The 22,258-nt window shown below is 50.9% G+C and overlaps 1 protein-coding gene across 1 annotated transcript in view; it reads right to left on the reverse strand.

Moving 5' to 3' along the window:
- PLEKHM1 (pleckstrin homology and RUN domain containing M1) overlaps window positions 1–22,258 on the reverse strand; it is a 53,720-nt gene that overhangs the window by 5,361 nt on the left and 26,101 nt on the right. Inside the window, exons 6-9 of the mRNA XM_068976953.1 lie at window positions 14,091–14,355; window positions 10,158–11,078; window positions 7,577–7,722; window positions 4,068–4,261 (exon numbers count right to left, since the gene is read on the reverse strand). Of these exons, the coding sequence (XP_068833054.1) occupies window positions 4,068–4,261; window positions 7,577–7,722; window positions 10,158–11,078; window positions 14,091–14,355 (1,526 nt within the window). The remainder of the gene's footprint in view (window positions 1–4,067; window positions 4,262–7,576; window positions 7,723–10,157; window positions 11,079–14,090; window positions 14,356–22,258) is intronic.

The raw sequence follows: 22,258 nt of genomic DNA on the forward strand, positions 1-22,258 counted from the left end.
CCACCCCAGGGCACGGCCCCGTTTCTAGGAGGAACCCCACCCAGGGCCGAGATGGCAAGCTCCACCAGGCAGCCCACGCGGCGCTGCCAAGTGGCCACTCAGGGCAACCTGCCGGTCTCCCCGGTAAACGTCCAGCTTTCTGGGAACAGGAAGCTGCCGTTTATCACCAGGAAAACGCAGGGGGAGGGGCAGAGGGGGCGCACAGACTGTTCCTGAGCTGGCAGGAAGGGTGGGGCCTGTTTGGATGGACAGTCCTCTCTGTCGTCTGCCCTCTGCTCAGAGTTGTGGAAGTTCAGGGGGCCAGCTAGGCCACCTACCCTGGGCCTGTGAGACCCTCAGTGAGGCCCTCCAGCTGCTGTGGAGGGGAGGTCAGCACAGCCCCCTGAGAGAAAGGGGATCCCAGGATCTGCCAGTTTCTCCTCAACCCTTCCTGTCCTCTCAGCCTCCACCCCAACCACCTCAGTCCAGGCCTCCTCACCTCCTGTGCCAGTTACCACACCAGCCCCCACGCCCCACTGCTGCCAAACTGGTCTTCATGGGAGTGTGACCATCCCAGGCTCAAAACTCCTCAACAGCTTCGGCTGCCAGCAGAATAAAATCCAAGGCCTTTGTGGTGGCACAGAGGGTCTTCGAGGTCTAGCCCCTGCACCCACAATCTGGCTGCGCTGAGCCCTGCGAAGATCCTGGCAAGCCACACTCCCCCTCTACTCCCCAACCCCCCACAGCCATGGGTTTCCTGCAGAAAATCCAGTCCAGGCTTCCTCTGGTTCTCTCACTAAACCCTGGTTCACCACAAGGGCGATGCCATTTGTGTTGGGGCAATTCCGCTTTCCCGTAAGGACAGAGTGGGATCTGGCCAGACTGGAGAAGGGTGACCCCAGCTTTCTGCTTGGTTCCCTTTAATACTATTTGAATACTATCTTTGTAAAGAAGAAAATCATTTTTTTTTCTTTTTAAAAGGAGAAAGAAAACTCCACAAACCTTCAGGTGATGCCATCTCCTCCAAGAAGCTCCCTGGCCCTCTGCACTCTGCCTCCTTCCCTCACAGCACTGGCCTCCCTGACCCAGGGCCATCTGTTCACCTGTCTCTGTCTCTCCCTAGACACTGGGCCCCTCATGTGGCCCTCACCAACTCCGGCAGGTCACATAAACATGGGGATCACTGGCCCATTTTATAGACAAGAAAACTGAGGCTCGGAGAAGTGAAGCCACTTCCTTAAGTCACACAGCAAGTCTGGGGCCTCCTGAGCTCTTTCTTCACCCTATGCTGCTTCTGAAATGGGACTTCTGCAGGCCTGGCCCTGCTTTCATGAAGGCTGGAAACAGCAACCAGAAAGAAAGAGGCAAGATCGCCCCCAGTTTGCAGACAGGGCAAGCTGGACAGGCCAGTAAGGCTGCTGACCAATCTCAGCAGGGTAGGGATGGGCAAGTGAGGCTGGCACTCAGGACCCGCCCTACAGGCAGCTGGTCTACTCAGGTCTGCAGACATCCCTGAACTGGAGAGGGTCACAGGGTCCCACCTGACTTGAGATTTCACCACCCTGGACAGAGGGGCAGGAGGGCAGACTCTGGGGCCCTGGGTCCTGGAATCTCAGAAAGGATGGGAGTGAGGACCCACTGATGATGGAGACAGCAATAGCCTCCCCAGAAGCAGCCATCTGGGTCCCTCATGGTGGCCCCCAGAAGGCTTTCTGCTCTTCCAGGCCCTGTGGAGGAGACCAGGGATCAGCCAGCTACTCTGAGAGCCTGTGAGGGGCCAGCCTGTGTGCTTTGCCTAAGAGAGGGCTCCCCACAGCATCTCTCCAGTGCAGAGCAGCCCTGGGAGGGCAGGGACTAGGGCTGAGCAGGGGAGCCCAGCAGACAGGGGTTCTGCACCAGCCCTGTCGGGAGGAGTGGCTGCATGGGGAACGTGGAGGGGCTTGTGAGCTGCTCCAAGTCCCCAGAAACCAGCAATGAAGCCTAGCTGGGCAGCAGGCACCGGCTCGTCCACCCGAGGTCTGTCCTCCCGGGGCCCCAGGACAGCAGAGCCCCACAGAAGGTGTCACCCGCCACCCCCAGCTGAGCACTGAAAGTTCCTCCAGGCACTGGGCACCAAGAAGCTCTGTGCAGGGCATCCTGAGGGTCCTGCCCCAACCCTGTCCTCTTGCAAGGATTTGGGGAGGGCTGCTGCCAGGGCGGAGGTCTGGTGGGGCCCAGGAGAGCCAGGAGACCAGCCCCTCTCGCGTCTCCGGCCTCCTCTCACCACATCCCCGCTTCCCTTCTCACTGCCTGGAAATTTCTCCCTGTTCTTTCCACACACAGGGCCTTCATCCACAGCCCATGCACATCACTACTTCTGTCTGGAACACTCTTTCCTGCAAATCCCCTCTTTCCCACTCATTTCGCAGGTCTCACACTGGAGGTCAGTTCCTCCAGGAAGCCCCCTCCTCCATCAGCACCCTCCAATATGGGTCAGACCCCCGACTCCGCTGTACTTCCAGGGCGTCCTGCTCTCTCCTCCACCCTCACTCCTGGGGGAAGCCGCTGCCCTGCTCCCTGCTGTGCCCTCCAGAGGGCAGGACCCAAGTCCACTGTGCTCAGCCCTGAAGCCCACACCCCTCGCCTGGCACTGAGTGCATTCTCAATAAGCACTTGTCAAATGAATGAATGCATTACATGCACAAATAAAAGCCACTCCTGAATGCAGAGAGGGAGTCCTCCACCCAGCCCTGGCGTTCCTCCCGAGAACTTGCTTGTGCACTGACCCTGTGTGTAGTATGTGTGTGTGTGTCCCCACGTCCAGGCACTGAGCAAGCCACTCTTATGTGTATCTGTATGTGTATGTGTCTGTGTCCCTGTGTGTGTGTCTCTGTGTCTGTGTCCCTGTGTGTGTGTATGTTTCTGTGTGTGTGTATCTGTATCTCTGTGTGTGTCTGTATCTGTCATGTGTATGTGTGTCTCTTTGTGTATGTGTCCCTGTGTGTGTGTGTGTGTGCCTGTGTTTGTCTGAATCTGTATGTGTGTCTATGTGTCTGTGTGTCTCTGTGTGTGTGAGTGTTTCTCTCTCTGTGTGTCTCTTTGTGTGTGTGTGTCTGTCTGTGGTATGTGCGTGTCTCTCTGTCTCTGTGTGTGTCTTTGTGTGTGTGTTTGTATCTCTTTCTCTGTCTCTGTTTATGTGTGTCTCTGTGTCTGTGTCTCTCTTTGTGTGTGGTCTCTGTCTCTGTCTCTGTGTGTGTGTCTGTCTGTGTGTGTCTGTGTCTCTGCGTGTGTGTCAGTGTGTGTCTGTGTGTGTGTCTCTTTGTGTGTGTCTCTCTCTGTCTGTGTGTCTCTGTCTCTCGGTGTGTCTCTTTGTGCATGTGTGTGTGTCTCTCTCTCTGTGTCTCTCTCTGTGTGTCTGTGTGTCCCTGTGTGTGTCTGTGTGTGTGTGTCTTTGTGTCTGTGTGTGTCTCTCTGTGTCTGTGTGTGTGTGTCTCTCTGTCTGTGTGTCTCTCTGTCTGTGTGTCTCTGTGTCTGTGTGTGTGTCTCTCTCTCTGTGACTGTGTCTCTGTGTGTCTGTGTCTCTGTGTGTCTCTCTCTCTGTCTCTGTGTGTGTCCCTGTGTGTGTATGTGTGTCTCTGTGTCTGTGTGTGTCTTTGCGTGTGTGTGTCTCTCTTTGTGTGTGTGTCTCTGTGTCTGTATCTAGGTGTGTGTCTCTGTGTGTCTGTGTGTCCCTGTGTGTCTGTGTGTATGTGTGTCTCTGGGTGTGTCTTTGTGTCTGTGTCTGTGTGTCTGTGTGTGTGTCTGTGTGTGTCTCTGTACCTGTGTGTGTGCGTGTGTGTGTGTCTCTGTGTCTGTGTGTCTCTGTGTGTGTGTCTCTCTCTGTCTGTCTGTCTGTGTGTCTCTCTCTGTGTATGTGTGTCTCTGTGTGTGTGTTTCCCTCTCTGTCTGTGTGTGTGTGTCTCTGTCTGTCTGTCTGTGTCTCTGTGTGTGTGTGTGTGTGTGTGTCTGTCTGTCTGTCTCTGTCTGTGTGTCTGTGTCTCTGTCTGTCTGTCTGTCTGTGTGTCCCTCTCTGTCTGTGTGTGTGTGTGTCCTTGTGTCCGGGCGCTCACCTCTTGCTCAGCTCCTTCAGGGCTCCGCTCCGGCACAGGCCCAGGTAGTCCCCCAGCAGCTTCAGCTGCTCCCGGCTCCTCCCGATGAGGCGCATCTGCTCCACGTGCTCGTACAGCGACGCGTTCACCAGCTGCAGGTTGATGAGGGGCTGGACCCGGATCTGTGTCAGGAACTTCAGGGCCTGCCTGCAGACCTGAGGACACCACCGGCCAGCGAGGGTGAGACAGGAGGGCCATTTCGTGAGCACCTGAGGTCGCCAGGCGCTGGGCCACCTACTCTCTCGCTCACCCCTCCAGCCACCTGCCGAGGGAAGCGGCACCATCTTCATTTTACAGACGAGGAAACTGAGGTTCAGAGAGAGGAAGTGACTTGGCCAAGGCCCACAGCTCAGATAAGTCAGGATTTGAACTCAGCTGATCTGGCTTCCAAACCCACTCTTCCCCCTTGGCACCAGCGGCTGCCTCTGCCTGACCACATGGGGACGGGAAGGAGGGTCCAGGCGTCTCTTCTCCTGGGCCTCACAGATCCTTCCCACTATTTCCTGGCCTCCCTGCCCCTGCCCCTTTTCTGCTGAAAGGAAACAGACATTACCCTGGGCCAACTCAGGAATCAGGTGACCGATCTGAGTCAGGCTCCAACCACAGGAAACCATGGATCAGATACAGCTTAACCAGAGGTTTCCTGAGCTTCTTCCGTCCTCACTAACAGCACCAACCAGGGCAGGGCCTCCCTCCAAGTCTCCAAGTGGAGTCGAGTGATCGATCTGGGTTTCTCCCACACGATAGACGTGGAAGGTTCTACCCTCAGCCCTGACCCTAACACCAAGTACTGAGCACCTATTATTTGCCAGACACTGGGCTAAGCACCTTGACCGCATCCTTTCTTCACCCTCACAACAACCCAGAGGGGAAGGTGTCATCATCCCCATTTTACAGATACGGAAACTGAGACTCAGAGGAACTGAAGTGACTGATTCAAGCCACCAGAAAGAAAGCAGAGCCCAGGTGTGAACGGAACCCTTGGCCTCCTCACTTACAAAGAGAAGCCCCTTCCCCTGCAGCTTCTTTGGGGAGGATAAGGATGGAGGAGCTGAGGTGTTCTCCACCATCAGTCACCCTGCAGTGCTTAGTCCGACTTTGGATCCTGGCTCCACCCCTTCTCAACTGTATGACCTCAAGAAACTTACTTAACCTCTCTGTGATTCAGTTTCCTCATCTGTAAAATGGGGGAAATAAAAGCACCTACTGCATGGGATTGAGTTTAGATTAAAAGAAAATCCAGGTAAGCAGCTCCTCGGTGAATGGGAGTTGCCATCAGACTCTGTGGGCGCCTGTGTGGTCCCGGCATCTGTCTACTGGCCCCGGGGGATGGGCCAGGCCCAGAGGAGACTGTCAGGCCAGGGGCTGCTCTACCGGCTTCCCCAGCACGTCTCACCTCACGGATATCTCCATTTTTTCGCATTTCCCAGAGCCCTGAGGAACCAGCCCCCAGCCCACAGACATCGCACTGGCAAAGGCCTGGTGAGTCAGTGACTCAGGTCAGACTGCAGTTGCCCAGCCCTGCCCACAACTCAGCCCCAGGCTTAGGGTGAGGCCCAGATGAAATAACATGCAGGAATGTGCGCTGAAAACTGCCAAGTACATAGACAGGCATGAGCTTTGAGCTCTCCTGGGACTGTTCCTCCCCTACGGGTGTGGAGGAGACAGACAATGGGAGAAGCCCCAGGCTTGGGCTGACATCCTGCCAAGTGCCAGCCAGGCCTTGCACAAGTGGGTCAGCCAGACAGTGAACAAGGGGCCCCTAACCTGCCAGCCTGCCACTTCCTATTCTGAACCTTCCTGTCTTTCCCAGGTCTGGCGTCTGAGAGAGTTGGATGCTTCCTGACCTTAGGTATGCCGAGGGAATTGTTAGAATTTTCTAGTTGGAAAAAGGAAGTGGCACCAAAATTATAGCAGTGAATAGGGAGATGGCTCAACAGGGGCATCCGGATGTTGTAAATGGTGAGAGTGTTTTATGACCAGAGGGTTCTTTGTATTTGTGGTCATCTTGAGGTTTAATTTTCTCCATGTAGTTAGTTAAATACTTAACGCTGAGGGCAGGGGTGAGGATGAGGTAACCAACAAAAAAGCCAAAGTGAGGCTAACGTAGCAGCTTCTCTAAGCTAATGTGGTCCAGTGGTGAAGGTTCTGTGCTTCCGATGCCGGGGGTGCGGTTCGATCCCTGGTGGGGAAAGTAAGATCCCATATGCAACACGGCCAAAAAAAGAGAAAGAGAACCAAAGCGAAGGTAACAGGTGTTTCCATCCCCAGTGGGTGGAGGTCAGGGTGGTACAGGTTCCGAGAATTATGTTCTCTGGGCTCTGATGGGGACATATGAGGAGACAGCATGGCTGGCAGGCCTGGGTCTTGAGAGAAGTAAACAGCTACTTCCTGTTTCTGTGTCTTGTCTCAGCAGAAATCTGTGCCTTTGGGAGAAAGCCAAGTCCGCACCTCTGGAGGCAGACCCTGACCGAATGAATTAGGGGCAGAAGGTGAGGCCTTAGGAAAGGGAAGGGGCACCATCTAAGAGACTGGTGGGTTCTGTTTCCTTTAGTCCTCACTGCCCGGAGACAGACACTGTAATTAACCCCCCTTCATGGACAAGGAGCCGGGTGGGCTGCCGTCTATGGGGTCGCACAGAGTTGGACACGAGGGAAGCAACTTGGCAGCAGCAGCAGCAGCATGGACAAGGAAGTGGGAAGTGGAAGAGTTTGCACAGGGTAACACAGCTATGTAAGTAGATGAGCTCAGCTGAAGAAGAGGAAAATCTGAAAGACTGCAGAAGACATCATATTTGAAGGCATTTGGTGAACATCAAAAAGTATCTAAGATGTAATACTAACTGAACAAACATGTTACAAAGCAGTATAAGCTCAGTATGACTCCAAAAGTAACAAAAAGTAGATGCTTGTATGCCTGGAAAAGGTTGACTGCTCCTAGGGGGAAGTGTACCAGCTGGCTGGCCCATTCATCCATCCATCATCCATCCATCCATCCATTATCTACCCATCTACATTCATCTATCCACCCATCTATACATCCATCCACATATCTACCATCCATCCATTCATATCCATCCACCAAGCCACCCCTCAACCCATGCATGCAACTACCCACCTAACCCATCCACCCATCCTCTATATCTAATCTGTTCTATCATTTCTGCCTATCTGTCTACGCTGGTGCTCTAAGCAGTTTTATCTGCACCCATGGGGAGCTACAGTGAACCATCCTGATTCCCACCTGAGGACCGAGGCAGGCATGGACAGAGCTCTGCCCAGGCGCTGTAGACCGGCACCAAATTACCTTCTTGGTCTGCTCCCCCACATCATGGAGCCTAACCTAGTGACCCTGGCTTCTCTAGAGCCAAACTCCCCCAGACATATGAACGGCAGCTGCAAACAGGAGCGACCCCTTCTCTGTTGCTCAGCAGCCCTGTATGGCCATGACTGGCTGGGTTCAAGACTTACCAGGCGCTTGGTGAGGTCCCAGTTGTGGATGATCCTGGCCGGGATCACTGAGGCATCGTCTTGATGGCAGATGTCACAGTAATAGAGGCCAGAGAAGGCACAGAGCTTGGGTCGCACAAATGAGAAGCCGATCTGCCGGGAGCAGCCTGGGGAGAGGAACGGGGGGAGGGTGAGCAGCAGTGGGGCCAGAGTCAGCTCGTGAGCAACACAGTAGCTGCCGAGGCAAAGGGCCTACCGGCTAGGGAATGCAGCCAGGTTAGAAAGGAGAGCATGAAGATAAAAACAGCTGCCATTCACATTCCCACCAATCAGAATCAACTCTGGTAATTAACCTTTACGACAAAACTCTGTAAGAATTATTGTCACTGTTTCCCAGCTGTAGAAACTGATACACAGAGAGGTTAGGAAACCTGCCCACTCACACCACGACTGGGTGCACAGCTGGAGTCAAGTTTGGGTCAGGTTGGAGCAGAGCCCGCGTTCTCTTATTCCTAACTGCCTCTGTTCAATGTTTCTATGGCTTATCCACCAATCCCAGCCTCTGCTAAGCTCACCCCTCCACTGGGGCCCAGAAATGGAAGCAGGGAGTCAAGGTCTCGGCAAGGAGCTGGGGACACGGGGCTGGACACAAAGGTGGTGGACATGGCCTGGTGCCAGCTTGAAGCCAGGGCCTGTTACCTCAGGATGGGGTGCAGGGACCAGCTTCAGCCCCTCTGTTGGAGGCCCCCAAAGCAGGGGGCAGAGGGAATCAAAGTAGGGTGTGCCCAGGGCACCAGAGGCAGGGCTCAAATCCTGAGCACAGGCCCTGCCTCCTACAGGGCCAGGGGGAGTCCCTTCAGCCTCCTGGATACTAGGAGGGCTGGTTCTTCGGTGTATGGGCTGTCTCATTCTGACCCTCACTGAATTTTTGCAAGGTTCCAATTCAGCTACTATTTGCTACTTTGTGGGGTTATTACAAAGTTTAAATGAGGTTTTGAAAGTAAACTATGAGATAGATACAAGCCAGGTGTCAGAGGCCAGTGGCCCGGCCACAGAGCTCTGTGGGCAGAAAGAAGCTCTCCAGTTTCAGTCTGGCTGGCTGGGGGCTGGCGGAGGTGGGGAAGATAGTGGTGGCAGGTGCAGGGAAAGCTGCCTGCTAGCATCCAAATCTCCAGTGGGGAAGCCCTCCTCCTAGTCCTGGGGGCCTGGCCTCCTCTTTGAACCTGGAGCCCGTGGATTAAAGGGCAAAGTGTGAGTGTTAGGGGCTGGCAGGTGGGGGAGGGGGGTGAGGGGTGAACAGGGGCTTGAAGACTTTTTTCTGCAAGAAGCTCTGCTCTGCATAGCTTCTCCATCCTCCGGGGCTGGGGGCGGGGGAGGGGGATCAACCGCAGACCACTTCCTTCAGATGTTTGAAGCAGGCTTTCCCCTCCAGTCCCACACGCTCCACCCCGACGGGACAGCTCCTAGACCACGCGGAGCTGCGTCTCTCTGTGCGGCAGGGCCACCTCCTCACAGTTCAGCTGGAGGGCCTGGGCTGAAGGAAATGGGGGGTCTGGACCAGGGAGAAGACCTAAAAATGGGACGTGAGCAAGGGAAAATCATGCAGCCTTGAAAGCATGGGAGTGGAGAGGCCCTGTGGGCGCCTGGCTAAGAGCACAGGTTCTGGGGCCATTAAGTCCTCTTCCGGCTCCACCATCGCTCACTGTGTGAACCTAGGACAGGTACTCAACAGTCCTGTGACTCAGTTTCCTCAGCTATAAATAGAGACAAATCCCAACGGGGCTGTTGTGAGGATTAAATGAGACAATCCAAAGAAAGCATCTGGCCCAGCTGCCTGGCATGGAAGGACTGGATCTGATGATGCTAATGACACAGCAGATGTACTGATGCAGAAGAATGTGCATAACATATTCCTAACTGGATTAAAGCCAAGCTGCAGAACAATAGATACAGCTGAGCTGTCTAGAATCATGGCCACAAGCCAAAGGTGTCCATTTCAATATATTATTAAAAGGGATTTCCCAGGTGGCTCAGTGGTAAAGAATCTGCCCGCTAATGCAGGAGACCCAGGAGACGTGGGTTCGACCCTTGGGTCAAGAAGATCCCCTGGAGGAGGAAATGGCAACCCACTCCAGTATTCTTGCCTGGGAAATTCCATGGACAGAGGAGCCTGGTAGGTTGCAGTCCAAGGGATTGCAAAGAGTCAGACATGACTGAGCATGCACACACATATATTATTAAAGGCAAATGAAAATTCAGTTCCTTCCACACCAGGAAGCCACACGAAGTATACATGGCTTGTAGCTACGTGACTGGATGGCACAGATTCTAGAACATTGTCATCGTCACAGAAAGTTCTGTTGGCCAGCAAGTAGCATGAGCCTATTTTTGTAATTAAATACCTGTGTACACTTGTAAAAGCTTGCAAAAATATCTGAAGCCCTGGCTCCAGAAGAATATGATACGATCGTGGAACAGCTTAATTTGGTGCAACATCCCCAAGGCATTATGGGGGCGCCTGTGGGGAGCAGGAAGGAGTGCAGAGCCCAGAGCAGAAACCCCAGTGCGGGCAGGCGGGAGGTGGGGGACAGGGAGTCAGCACCTGCACAGAAGCAGCCCTGGGAGTCGAGGCCTTTCTCTGTGGGGATGGCCACCAGGTACTGCAGCAGGAAGCCGTTCTCCCGCGTGGCAAACTTCAGCACCTCCTGACAGCTTTCATCCAGACTGCCGCCCAGGGTCACTGCCTCCTCGGCCGATTCCAGGTAGGACGCCAGGACCTTGCGTAGCACGTCCCTCCACAGGGCAGCCTCCTCGGCATTCCCGGCCTGCAGCTTCAGGATGGCCTTGGCCGTAATGATTTTGAAGAAGGCTGGGCCCCCGAGGCTCGTGTCCGGCAGGATATCTCGGATGGTCTCGACTCCGTGGCTGTCACTTAACATCTTCTCGTTGTTCCTCACGCGGAAGCACTTGAGGGACTCCAAGGACAGGGAAAAGATATAGGGCATCCATGTGCGGTCCGTGTACAGATAGAGAAGGGACTCTTTGATAGCGTCAGGCTCAGGCACCTGGGAGAAGGACCAGTTGAACTGCAGGCCCTGGGGGGTTTCAGCCTCTGTGTGCAGGTCCGAGGGGGCGGGGTGGCCACCCTGGGAGGCCTCTGGAGGGTCTTCGGGCTGCTCCGGGTACTGGATGGTCACCCACTCCTCCTCCTGCAGAGGCCGGCACTTCTGCAGCACCTCGCGCACCCGGTCCAGCCAGTCCTCGGCTTCATCCCGGGACGAGGCGCGCAGGGTCAGCTTCTTGCCGGAGAAGAGCAGCTCGAAGCGGCCGTCACTGTGGGCTGGCCCCACAGACTCGCAGCGCAGCAGTGAGCAGGTGTCCACGCAGGTGCGCTCCTTGCCACTCAGGTAGAGGCGCAACTCCAGTGGGGAGAGCTCGCAGAAGAGTTCCTTCCAGATGCCCATGGCCCCCCGCCGCTCCACCGTGCCCAGCTTCAGGAGCCCCCGGAATGGGTTGGACAGCCCTGCAGGCAGAAAGAGGCACTTTAGATGATAGGCCTGGCCCTTTGTCACCCTGGATAATCTCCGGGGCCTGAGTCCTGTCCTGGGTGTGGACTCCGTGACCACCTGGAGAACACAGGCCACCGCCAGCTGGATGGGAACGTATTTTGAGAGCCTCCCTCCCACCCTCGCCCCGGCTGATGACTGTGTTCTTGAATTTCACTGAGAAAATAAAAGCACTTCAACAATCACCTCCATGAGCGCTTCACTACACCCTCCCCTTCCAGCATCTGCAGCCACACTCTGAGCCCCGTCGCTGGGGATGAACTGACTGTGCTCCTGAGGCCACCCTCCCATCTGTGCAATTGCGCAGGGGTCCCCCCACCACCACCCCGCCTGCTCAAGGACAAGGACGTCTCTCCAGCAATCTTTTCTGCCCCTCCTGCATCACTGTCTTCTCCCTCTCTCCTGGATCATTCCCACCAGCCCACAAACACGCTGTTATTTCTCCCAGCATTAAAAATATCTCTCGACTCTGCTCACATCTCTAATTACCACCCTGGGTCTCTGTCCCCTTTACAGAAACCCCCCTGAGGAGGTGTGGGAATGTCTCTGGGTCCCCCTCCTTCTGTTCTTTCTCGAACCTCCTCCGAGCAGCCTTCTGTCCCGAGTCCACAGAACCTGCCCTTGGGAAGGCTACCAGGCCCTCCTGTTGCCAAGTCCAAAGCCTAGTCGTTGGTCCCCATCTGGCCTGGCCCATCAGCATCACTGTGCACAGCAGAGCCCCCCTTTCCTGGGGTCTTCTCTGCTGTCACTGGCCCCCCTCTCCTGTCTCCCTGATGCTCCCTCCTCTCACTGGCCTCTTCATGGAGGCCCTGGGCTCGGCCCTGGTTCTCTCCTCTACTAATACCCACTTTTCCTAGCTGATCTTCCCTGGTCTTGGGGCTTTATGCCAACAACTTCTCAGTTTTTATCTCCAGCCTGGACCTCACCCTTGAGCTTTAGATTCCGATCTCCATCTGCTCCGTGTATGTCTAATAGGCTTCTCAAAGTTGACACGTCCAAAAACGTGTTCCTGATTCTCCCACTCCAAACCCACTTCTCTCCTGATGTTCTTCATCTAGTAAAATGGCAAACTTCATCCTCCCAGATGCTTGGGCTAAAAACTTTGGAGCTATCCTTGATATTTTTTTTCCCTTTCACACCCCACATCTAATCTATCAGCAAATCCTCTTGGTATATCCAGAGCCTTCCTCCACTTCTCACCTCCTCCAACACTACCACAGGGGATTGGTTCACCATCATTCCTGGCCAGGCTTATGGCTGTGGCCTCCTGACTGGTCTATGTCCCTCTGAAGTGCCTCAAGAAATGAGCCAGGATGACTCCCCCAGAGAGTCCCCCAAGTCAGATCGCGTCTCTCTCAGAGCAAAAGCCAATGTCCTTACTGTGGCCCATGAGGCCCCCCATCACTCTGACCTCATCTCTAGCCACCCCCCTCCCATCTCCTCTGTTCCAGCTACTCTGGTCTCTGCTGCTTACTGGACACATCAAGTATGTTCCTGTTGCAGGGCCTTTGCACACGTTCTCTCTGCTTGAAATACAACGATCGCCTCATGCCTCTCTTCCCACCTTTCAAGCCTCCTCAAATGTCACCTAATTTGTGCGGGCTTCCTTGGCCAGCCTTTACTCATTTATTTACTTTCTGGCCGTGCTGTGCAGCTTGCAGGGTCTTCATTCCCCGAACAGGGACTGAACGTGGGCCCCAGCAGTGAAAGTGTGGACTCCTAACCACTGGACCATGAGGGGAGTCCCCGGCCGTCCTTTATGAAATCGTACCCTGCCCACCTCCCGTTTACTATTCCCCACAGGAATGATCACCCGCCCCGACTATACGCTGACTTGTTCATCTGCTTATTTCCTGTCTCTCACGCTAGAATATAACTCCCATGAAGATAAGGACCTGGCTTGGTTTCCTGTCGTGTCCCCAGCACCTAGAATAGTACCTGGCACATCGCAGGTGCCCAATAAGTATCTGTTGAGTAGGGAGTGTGTGTACTACACACAGCCCAAGGCTCCCTGATCTTCCTGGGGTTGGGGGGGGGGGCGGCTAGCCATCTTCCTGAAAAAGGGGGTCCAAAGGACACACAATTCTCTCTCCCAGCTTGGACTAGCCTTAGAGATTTCAAACCACTGTGCAGGGCCTTCCTATCCTTCCGGGTACCTGATCACGCAGGCATAAAGCACACCTTCTCTGGTATGGTTGTAACCATTACATGGGCTGGAAGAAAAACCTAAGAGGAGGTGGCATGGAAACCAGGGCTGTGCCAGACATAAAAATTAGGTTATGGTTATTTAATGCTTTATGGAATTTCATAGGGTGTGGGGGTCAAGCTGGCCTCCTTGTAAACTGCACACAGAGGACACGGAACAAACTGCAGATCTGATAAACCCCACCAGAGCTGCTAAATAAACCATCTGAGAGAAGGGCCTTAGGGAGGAGCAGTTGAAACATCTGAGCCTTCAAGAGGTGGGGCTTTCGTTCTGGGCTCCAGACAGAGTCCAGAGGCCTATATACTCATAAGATTATCTTATGTATCTTACATATAATCTTATGTATAATCATTAAGATTTATAGGAGAGTTTCAGGGAAGTTATTTTCCATTTTCGTGTATGAAACAGCATTCATGTACTCTGCAGGCCGTTTTGAGCATTACTTTCTTAAGATTTTAAGAGTGGATGTATGTATCTGTGTGGCTGATTCACTGTGCGGTACACCTAAAACTAACAAGACAGAGTAAATCAACTATATTCCAATAAAAATTTTAAAAAAGATCTTATGAGAAAATACAGTACTCTTCCTGAAATGCCTTCCTGAATTACTCTGCAAGGGTGTTCCTTATTACATTTTGGGATAAGGTTTTTCTTGGGAGAAGATGCCGCCCAATTGGTTACGCAAGAGAGGACTTAAAAACTGTTCTCCGAAAGGCACTGCTCAGGCGCAGTGCGGCACCGGGACGCCCGCTGAGCTGCCTACCCATCTGCCGGCGATGCACCACCCTGAAGTTCCTGTGATCCGGCGGCGCCGGGGCAGCCCTGCTTCTCTCGCTTCCTGGGGAAGGCGCGCAAGCTTTGTCTAAGGCCTCCATGGAGCAGCTTCGTCTTGGTTCTTGCGCAAGGAGGCCAGGCCTTGCCTCGGGAATCCCTCTGGGAGAAGCTGTGGTGGCATCAGAAGGACTCCCTCTGGGCTGCTCCCGGGGAGGCCGGTAGAAGTCATCTTCTGAGATCCAGCTCTTGCTTTTCTATTGGGAAAGAAGGAAAGGCAGGTTTGTTTGTTTTTAAAAGCACCTTTATTGAGACATGATTCACACCATAACATTAAACCATTTAAAGTGTATACTTCAGGGACTTCCCTGGCAGTTCAGTGGTTACAACTCCAGCCCTTCCACTGCAGGGGGAGTGGGTTCCATCCCTGATTGGGGAACTAAGATCTAACATGATGTGAACAACAAAAAAAAGTGTGTAATTCGGTAGTTTTAGCATACTCACGGAGTTGTGCAACCATCACCACAATTTATGTTTAGAACATTTTCATTGTTCCATAAGGAAACCCCATCCGCAGCCACTCCCTGTTTCCCCTCAGCCACTCCAGTTCCAGGCAATCAATAATCTACTTTCTGTTTCCATGTGTGAGGACTCGGTCGTGTCCAACTCTTTGTGACCCCATGGACTGTAGCCTGCCAGGCTCCTCTGTCCATGGGATTCTCCAGGCAAGAATACTGGAGTGGCTTGCCATTTCCTCCTCCAGGGGATCTTCCTAACCCAGGGATCAAACTCACCTTTCTTGTGTCTCTGCATTGCAGACAGATTCTTTACCCCTGCGCCACCTGGGAAACCCCCTGTTTCCTTAGGTTGGCCCATTTTGAATATGTGTAAATGAAACTTTATGACATGTGGTCTTTTGAAACTGGTTTCCCTGGTGGCTCAGAGGTTAAAGCATCTGCCTGGAATTCAGGAGACCCGGGTTCGATCCCTAGGTCGGGAAGATCCCCTGGAGAAGGAAATGGCAACCCACTCCAGTACTCTTGCCTGAAAATCCCATGGAGGGAGGAGCCTGGTGGGCTACAGTCCATGGGGTCACAAAGAGTCGGACACGACTGAGTGACTTCACTTTCACTTTCTTTCCCTTAGCATGATGTTTTCAAGGTTTATCCATGTCCTGGCATGTATCATTACTTCATTCCTTTTTATTACCAATTAATATTCCAATTATAGATTTATCATGTTTTATATATCCGCTCCTCAGAAGATGGACATATGAGTAGTTTTCTACTTTTTGACAATTATGAATAATGCTGCAGAGAACCTTGCTGTGTAAGTTCTTCTGTGGACGCATGTTTTCTACTCTCTAGGCACACACCTCGGAGTGGAATTAATGGATAATACGATAACAAAAAATACCTTAATGACCCAGATAACCACGATGGTGTGATCACTCACCTAGAGCCAGACATCCTGGAATGCAAGTCAAGTGGGCCTTAGGAAGCATTACTACAAACAAAGTTAGTGGAGGTGATGGAATTCCAGCTGAGTTACTTCAGATCCTAAAAGATGATGTGTGAAAGTGCTGCACTTAATATGCCAGCAAATGTGGAACACTCAGCAGTGGCCACAGGACTAGAAAAGGTCAGTTTTCATTCCAATCTCAAAGAAAGGCAATGCCAAGAATGTTCAAAGTACTACACAATCGCACCCATCTCACACACTAGCAAAGTAATGCTCAAAATTCTCCAAGCCAGGCTCCAATAGTACGTGAACTGAGAACTTCCAGGTGTTCAAGCTGGATTTAGAAAAGGCAGAGGAACCAGAGATCAAATTGCCAATATCTGGTGGATCATCGAAAAAGCAAAAGAATTCCAGAAAAACATCTGCTTCATTGACTATGCTAAAGCCTTTGACTGTGTGGATCACAACAAATTGTGAAAGATTCTTTAAGACACGGGAATACCAGATCATCTTACCTGCCTCCTGAGAAACCTGTATACAGGTCAAGAAGCAACAGTTAGAACCGGACATGGAACAACAGACTGGTTCCAAATCGGGAAAGGAGTATGTCAAGGCTACATATTGTCACTCTGCTTATTTAACTTATATACAGAGTACATCAAGAGAAACGCTGGACTGTATGAAGCACAAACTGGAATCAGGACTGCTGGGAGAAATATCAATAACCTCAGATATGCAGATGATACCACCCTTATGGCAGAAAGCTAAGAGGAATTAAAGAGCCTCTTTTTGAAAGTGAAAGAGAGTGAAAAAGCTGACTTAAAACTCAACATTCAAAAAATGAAGATGATGGCATCTGGTCCCATAATTTCCTAGCAAATAGATGGGCAAACAGTGGAAACAGTGACAGTCTTTATTTTCTTGGGCTGCAAAATCATTGCAGATGATGACTGCAGCCATGAAATTAAAAAGACGCTTGCTCCTTGAAAGAAAAGCTATGACCAACCTAGACAGCATATTAAAAAGCAGAGACATTACTTTGCCAACAAAGGTCCGTCTAGTCAAAGCTATAGTTTTTCCAGTAGCCATGTTATGGATGTGAGAGTTGGACCATAAAGAAAGCAAGAAAGCTGAGTGCCGAAGAATTAATGCTTTTGAACTGTGGTGTTGGAGGAGACTCTTGAGAGTCCCTTGGACTGCAAGGAGATCCAACCAGTCAATCCTAAAGGAAATCAATCCTGAATATTCATTGGAAGGATTGATGCTGAAGCTGAAGCTCCAATACTTTGGCCACATGATGCGAATAACTGACTCATTAGAAAAGACCCTGAAGCTAGGAAAGATTGAAGGTGGGAAGAGAAGGGGACGACAGAGGATGGGATGGTTGGATGGCATCACAGACTCAATGGACATGAGTTTGAGGAAGCTCTGGGAGTTGGTGATGGACAGGGAAACCTGGCATGCTGCAGTCCACAAGGTCACAAAGAACTGGACACAACTAAGCAACTGAACTCAACTGATGATAACTACGTCTAACATTTGAGGAATTTCCAAACTGTTTTCCTAGGTGGCTGTACCATTTTACCTTCCCACCAGCAAGGTATGAGGGCTCCAATTTTTCCACATCCTCTCCATCATTATTATCTGTACTTTTGATTATAGTCAGATGAATGTATGGCTATAATATGAAGTGCAAACTTATGGCTTTGATTTGCATTTCTCTGATGTCTGAAAACACTGGGCATGTTTTCATATGCTTATTGGTCATTTGTAAATTTTCTTTGGAGAAAGGTCTATTCAAATCCTTTGCCGATTTTCAAATTGGTTTATTTGTTCTTTTGTCGTGTAATGGGTTGAATTGTGTGTGTCCCCCCCCCAACCCTGAAAAAGATATGCTGGAATCCTACCCCCCAGGACCTTAGAACATGACCTTACTTGAAAGTAGCGTTGTTGCAAATGTGTTAAGATGAGGTCATACTGGGTTACGGTGGGCCCTTCATCCAATGTGACCGATCTACTTATAAAAGGAGAAAAGAGAACACACAGAGAACACCAAGTGAAGCCAGAGATACAGAGGGAGAACCCCGTGTGATGACAGAGGCAGGGCCTGCAGTGATGTGTCTCCAAGCCAGGGAATGCCCAAGGCTGCTGCTGACACTACAAGCCGAGAGAAAGGCGTGGAACAGATTCTTTCTCAGAATCTCCCGAAGGAACCAACCCTGCCAGCATCTGGACTGTGAACTTCTGGCCTCCAGAACCATCAGATTCACCAGTTCCCCCTTATCTATGGTTTCAATCACCCACAGCCAACTATATTTTCCACAAAAACATTAAGTGGCAAATTCCAGAAATAAACAATTCACAAGTTTTGCACTGTGACCATTCTGAGTAGTGTGATGAAACCTCTCATCCTCCTTCTCCATCCTGCCTGGGACGTGTGAATCACCCCTTTGTCCCACCATTAGTCACTTCGTTAGTAGCCCTCTTGGTTATCAGATCGCCCACTGTGACATCGCAGTGCTTGTGTTCATGCAACCCTGATTTACTTAATAATGGCCCCAAAGCACAAGACGAGTGATGCTGGCAATTCGGATCTGCCAGAGAAGCCGTAAAGTGCTGTCTTTAAGTAACACAGTAAAAGTTCTCGACTAAATAAGGAAAGAAAGAAATGATATTCAAAAGTTAAGATCTGTGGTAAGAAAGAGTCTTCTATCTGTGAGATGATGAAGAAGGAAAAATAAATTTGTGCCAGCTTTGTTGCTGCACCTCAAACTACAGAAGCTATACCCACAGCATGTGAATAAGTGCTTAAAGTTAAGATGGAAAAGGCATTACATTGGTACAATAAGATATTGGGGGGCTGAGAGGTCACATTCACGTAACTTTTGTTACAGAACACTGTTTTACTTGCTCTATTTTCTTATTGTTATGTTAATCTCTTACTCTGCCTAATTTTTTTAATAGATTTTTTTGATGTGGGCCATTTTTAAAGTCTTTATTGAGTTTGTTACAATATTGCTTCTGTTTTCTGTTTTGATTTTTTGATCACCAGGCATGTAAGACCTTAGCCTCCCAACCAGGGATTGAACCTGCACCCCCTGCGTTGGAAGGTGAAATCCTAAGCGCTGGACCACTAGGGATGGCCCTTACTGTGCCTAACTTATAAATTAAACTTTATCATTGGTATGTGTGTATGGGAAAAAATATAGTATATATAGGATTTGGTACTATCCACAGTTTCAGGCATCCACTGGGGATCTTAGAACATATCCCTGGGGATAAGGGGTAACCACTATAATACATTTCTGTGGTTGCAAGCCATCTAGTTTATAGTCCTTTGTTACAGAAGCTGCTGCTGCTGCTAAGTTGCTTCAGTCGTGTATAACTCTGTGTGACCCCATAGATGCCAGCCCACCAGGCTCCCCTGTCCCTGGGATTCTCCAGGCAAGAACACTGGAGTGAGTTGCCATTTCCTTCTCCAATGCGTGAAAGTGAAAAGTGAAAGTGAAGTCACTCAGCCGTGTCCGACTGTTAGGGACCCCACGGACTGCAGCCTACCAGGCTCCTCCATCCATGGGATTTTCCAGGCAAGAGTACTGGATTGGGATGCCACTGCCTTCTCCGGTTACAGAAGCCCTAGGAAGCAAATACTAGTTGCAAGGTTTCTAAGTTCGGGGTACTAGGCCCATATCAGATACATGATCTGCAAATCATTTCTCCAGTTCTGTGAGTTACCTTTTAACTTTCTTGATAGTGCCCTTTAAGGCTTCCCTGGTGACTCAGAGGTTAAAGCGTCTGCCTGCAATGCGGGAGACCGGGTTCAATCCCTGGGTTGGGAAGATCCCCTGGAGACGAGAATGGCAACCCACTCCAGTATTCTTGCCTGGAGAATCCCGTGGATGGAGGAGCCTGGTAGGCTACAGTCCACAGGGTCGAAAAGAGTCAGACACGGCTGAGCGACTTCACTTTCACTTTTCACTTTCTTTCTTTAAGGCAGAAAATTTTTAAATTTTGATGAAGACCAATTTATCTGTTTTTTCTTTTGTCTCTATGCTTTTGGTATCACACTTAAGAACCCACTGCCTGGGCCTGCCCTGGTGGACCAGTGGTTCAACCCTTGGTCAGGGAACTAAGATCTCCTGTGCCATGGGGCAACTAAAGGCAGCATGCCACAACTAGAGAGCCCCCATGCTGCAGTGAACAGCCTGCATGCGGCAATGAAAGGATTCCACGTGCTGTGGCTAGGACCCGATGCAGCCAAATCAATAAACACATAAACATTAAAAAAAAAGCAATTATTGCCTAAGCCAAGGTTACAAAGATTTACTCCTATGTTTTCTGCAAAGGGGTTTACAGGTTTAGCTTTTATCCCTAGATCTGTGATCAATTTTGAGTTAATTTTTGTATATGATGTGAGGAAAGGATCCACCTTTATGCATGTGGATATCCAGTTGTCCCAGCACCATTTGTTAAAGGGATGTTGAATTTTTCAGCGCTGCTTGTAGGGTTTGAGATGGAGGAGGCATGGGCAGGCAAGACCCAGAGATATCACTAGCTCCTCTGCGTCTACTTCCCATTTCTGAGCAGGTCCCCAAGGCTCCAGGCAGCCAGGCCATGCCCCTTCCCTTCTGCTGCTATCTCCCTGAATCTGATGTTGCTCACTGGGCTGACGGAAGTGCGGTGGGGGTCAGGAGGCTCGTGGGAATGAATTCTGGCGCTTTCTCTTCACTATTTCAAGTGCTCCCTGTCTTTTTGTGCCTAAGCGTCATGGGAGAGCAGAGGCAAGGAAGCTGGCTGGATGCCCTCAGTGGCTGTCTACACAGAGGAAGTGAGTCACCCAAGGGCTGCAACCAGCCCAGTTGTTGTGTTAAGTGCCAAAAACCTCACCCTAATGTTGCTATTTCCAACCCCTAAATTAACACTGCCCTCCCCACTCCCACAGACAGGGAAGGGGAGCGGGGCTGGAGCTGCCCAGAATGTCAGAAGGATTGGTTTGAACAGCTTAATCCATTCAGATGCTGTCAAGTTCCTTAAGCCAAGAGTGGTGAGTTCTGAGTCAGGAGCTTGGTGGCAGGGAGGCTCACAGAGCTTGGCTTCCAAAGCTTCTTCCAAAACCCTCAGAACCAGCAGGTGCTTCCTTCTGCCAGTGACAGGACAATGTGTCAATCAGGGTGACTGCCAGGGACCACTCACAACTCAGGATCCTGAACAAAGCCTGTCTAAGTCATCAAGACCCAGGGGAACTCCCCAAGGAAAATGAGCTGCAGGAGCAATCCCGTGGCCATCCAGGGAAATTCCTGGAGCCTGGCGCACACAACCTGGGAAACCCTTATGGGAGAGACCACTCTTCCTTAAGACTCAGCTCAGAGGTCATTCATCACCTCCTGGAAGCTGTCCTTACTCATCCTCAGCCTACACCCCCTCCAAACCACCCCCAGGTAGGTTTGAGATCCCTTCTGGGCTCCTATGGCATTTTACGCTTACCTCCATCCTAGCACCTGCAAAGCTGTTTGGAATGGTCATTCTTTGTGCCTGGTACAGAATTATAAAAGATGAGGGGGGTACTTCCCTAGTGGTCCAGTGGCTAAGACTCTGCACCTTCTAAGCAGGGGACCTGGGTTCAATCCTCGGTCAGGGAACTAGATTCCACATGCCACAACTAAAGATCCCACATGCTGAAACTAAGACCTGATGCAGTAACTAAGACCCAACACAGTAAAAAAAAAATATATATGTATATTTACATATATTATATATATTTACATATATTATATATATATTTATATATATTTTAAAGATAAGGTGGGAATTCCCTGGTGGTCCAGTGATTGGAATTGGTGCTTTTCACTGCTGAGGGCCCAGGGTTCAGTCCCTAGTTGAGGAATTAAGATCCCACAAGTCACAGGCATAGCATGGTTCCCCCAAAAACCCAAAAAGATGAGGGAATAAATCTTGACTGTCCAAATGTTTTCAATGTAAAATAACAAAGGTGGGGTGAGGAAACAAGGAAGGAGACAGATGTGGATTTTGTGACGCTGTATGCTGCTATACCATACAACTGCGCTTATTTCACATGCTAGCAAGGTTATGTTCAAAATCTTTCAATGTAGCTGCATGAACCGAGAACTTCCAGATGTACAAGCTGGGTTTCAAAGAGGCAGAGGAGCCAGAGAGCAAATTGCCAACATTTATTGGATGGACTTTTGCCTGGAAAATCCCATGGATGGAGGAGCCTGGTAGGCTGCAGTCCATGGGGTTGCTAGAGTCGGGCACGACTGAGCGACTTCACTTTCACTCTTCACTCTCATGCATTGGAGAAGGAAATGGCAACTCACTCCAGTGTTCTTGCCTGGAGAATCCCAGGGACAGGGGAGCCTGGTGGGCTGCCGTCTATGGGGTCGCACAGAGTCGGACACGACTGAAGTGACTTAGCAGCATTGGATGGAAAAACATCTACTTCTGCTTTGCCGACTATGCTGAAGCTTTTGAATGTGTGGATCACAGTAAACTGGAAACTTCTTAAAGAGACTGGAGTGCGAGACCACCTGACCTGCCTCCCAGGAAACTTGTACGCAGGTCAAGGAGCAACAGTTAGAACTGGATACACAACTGACTGGTTCACAACTGGCAAAGGAGTGAGTCAAGGCTGTATATTGTCACCCTGAGTACATCAGGCGAAATGCTGGACTGGATGAATCA

This window comes from Capricornis sumatraensis, chromosome 8, assembly GCF_032405125.1.
Source record: "Capricornis sumatraensis isolate serow.1 chromosome 8, serow.2, whole genome shotgun sequence".
Classification (NCBI taxonomy): Eukaryota; Metazoa; Chordata; class Mammalia; order Artiodactyla; family Bovidae; genus Capricornis; species Capricornis sumatraensis.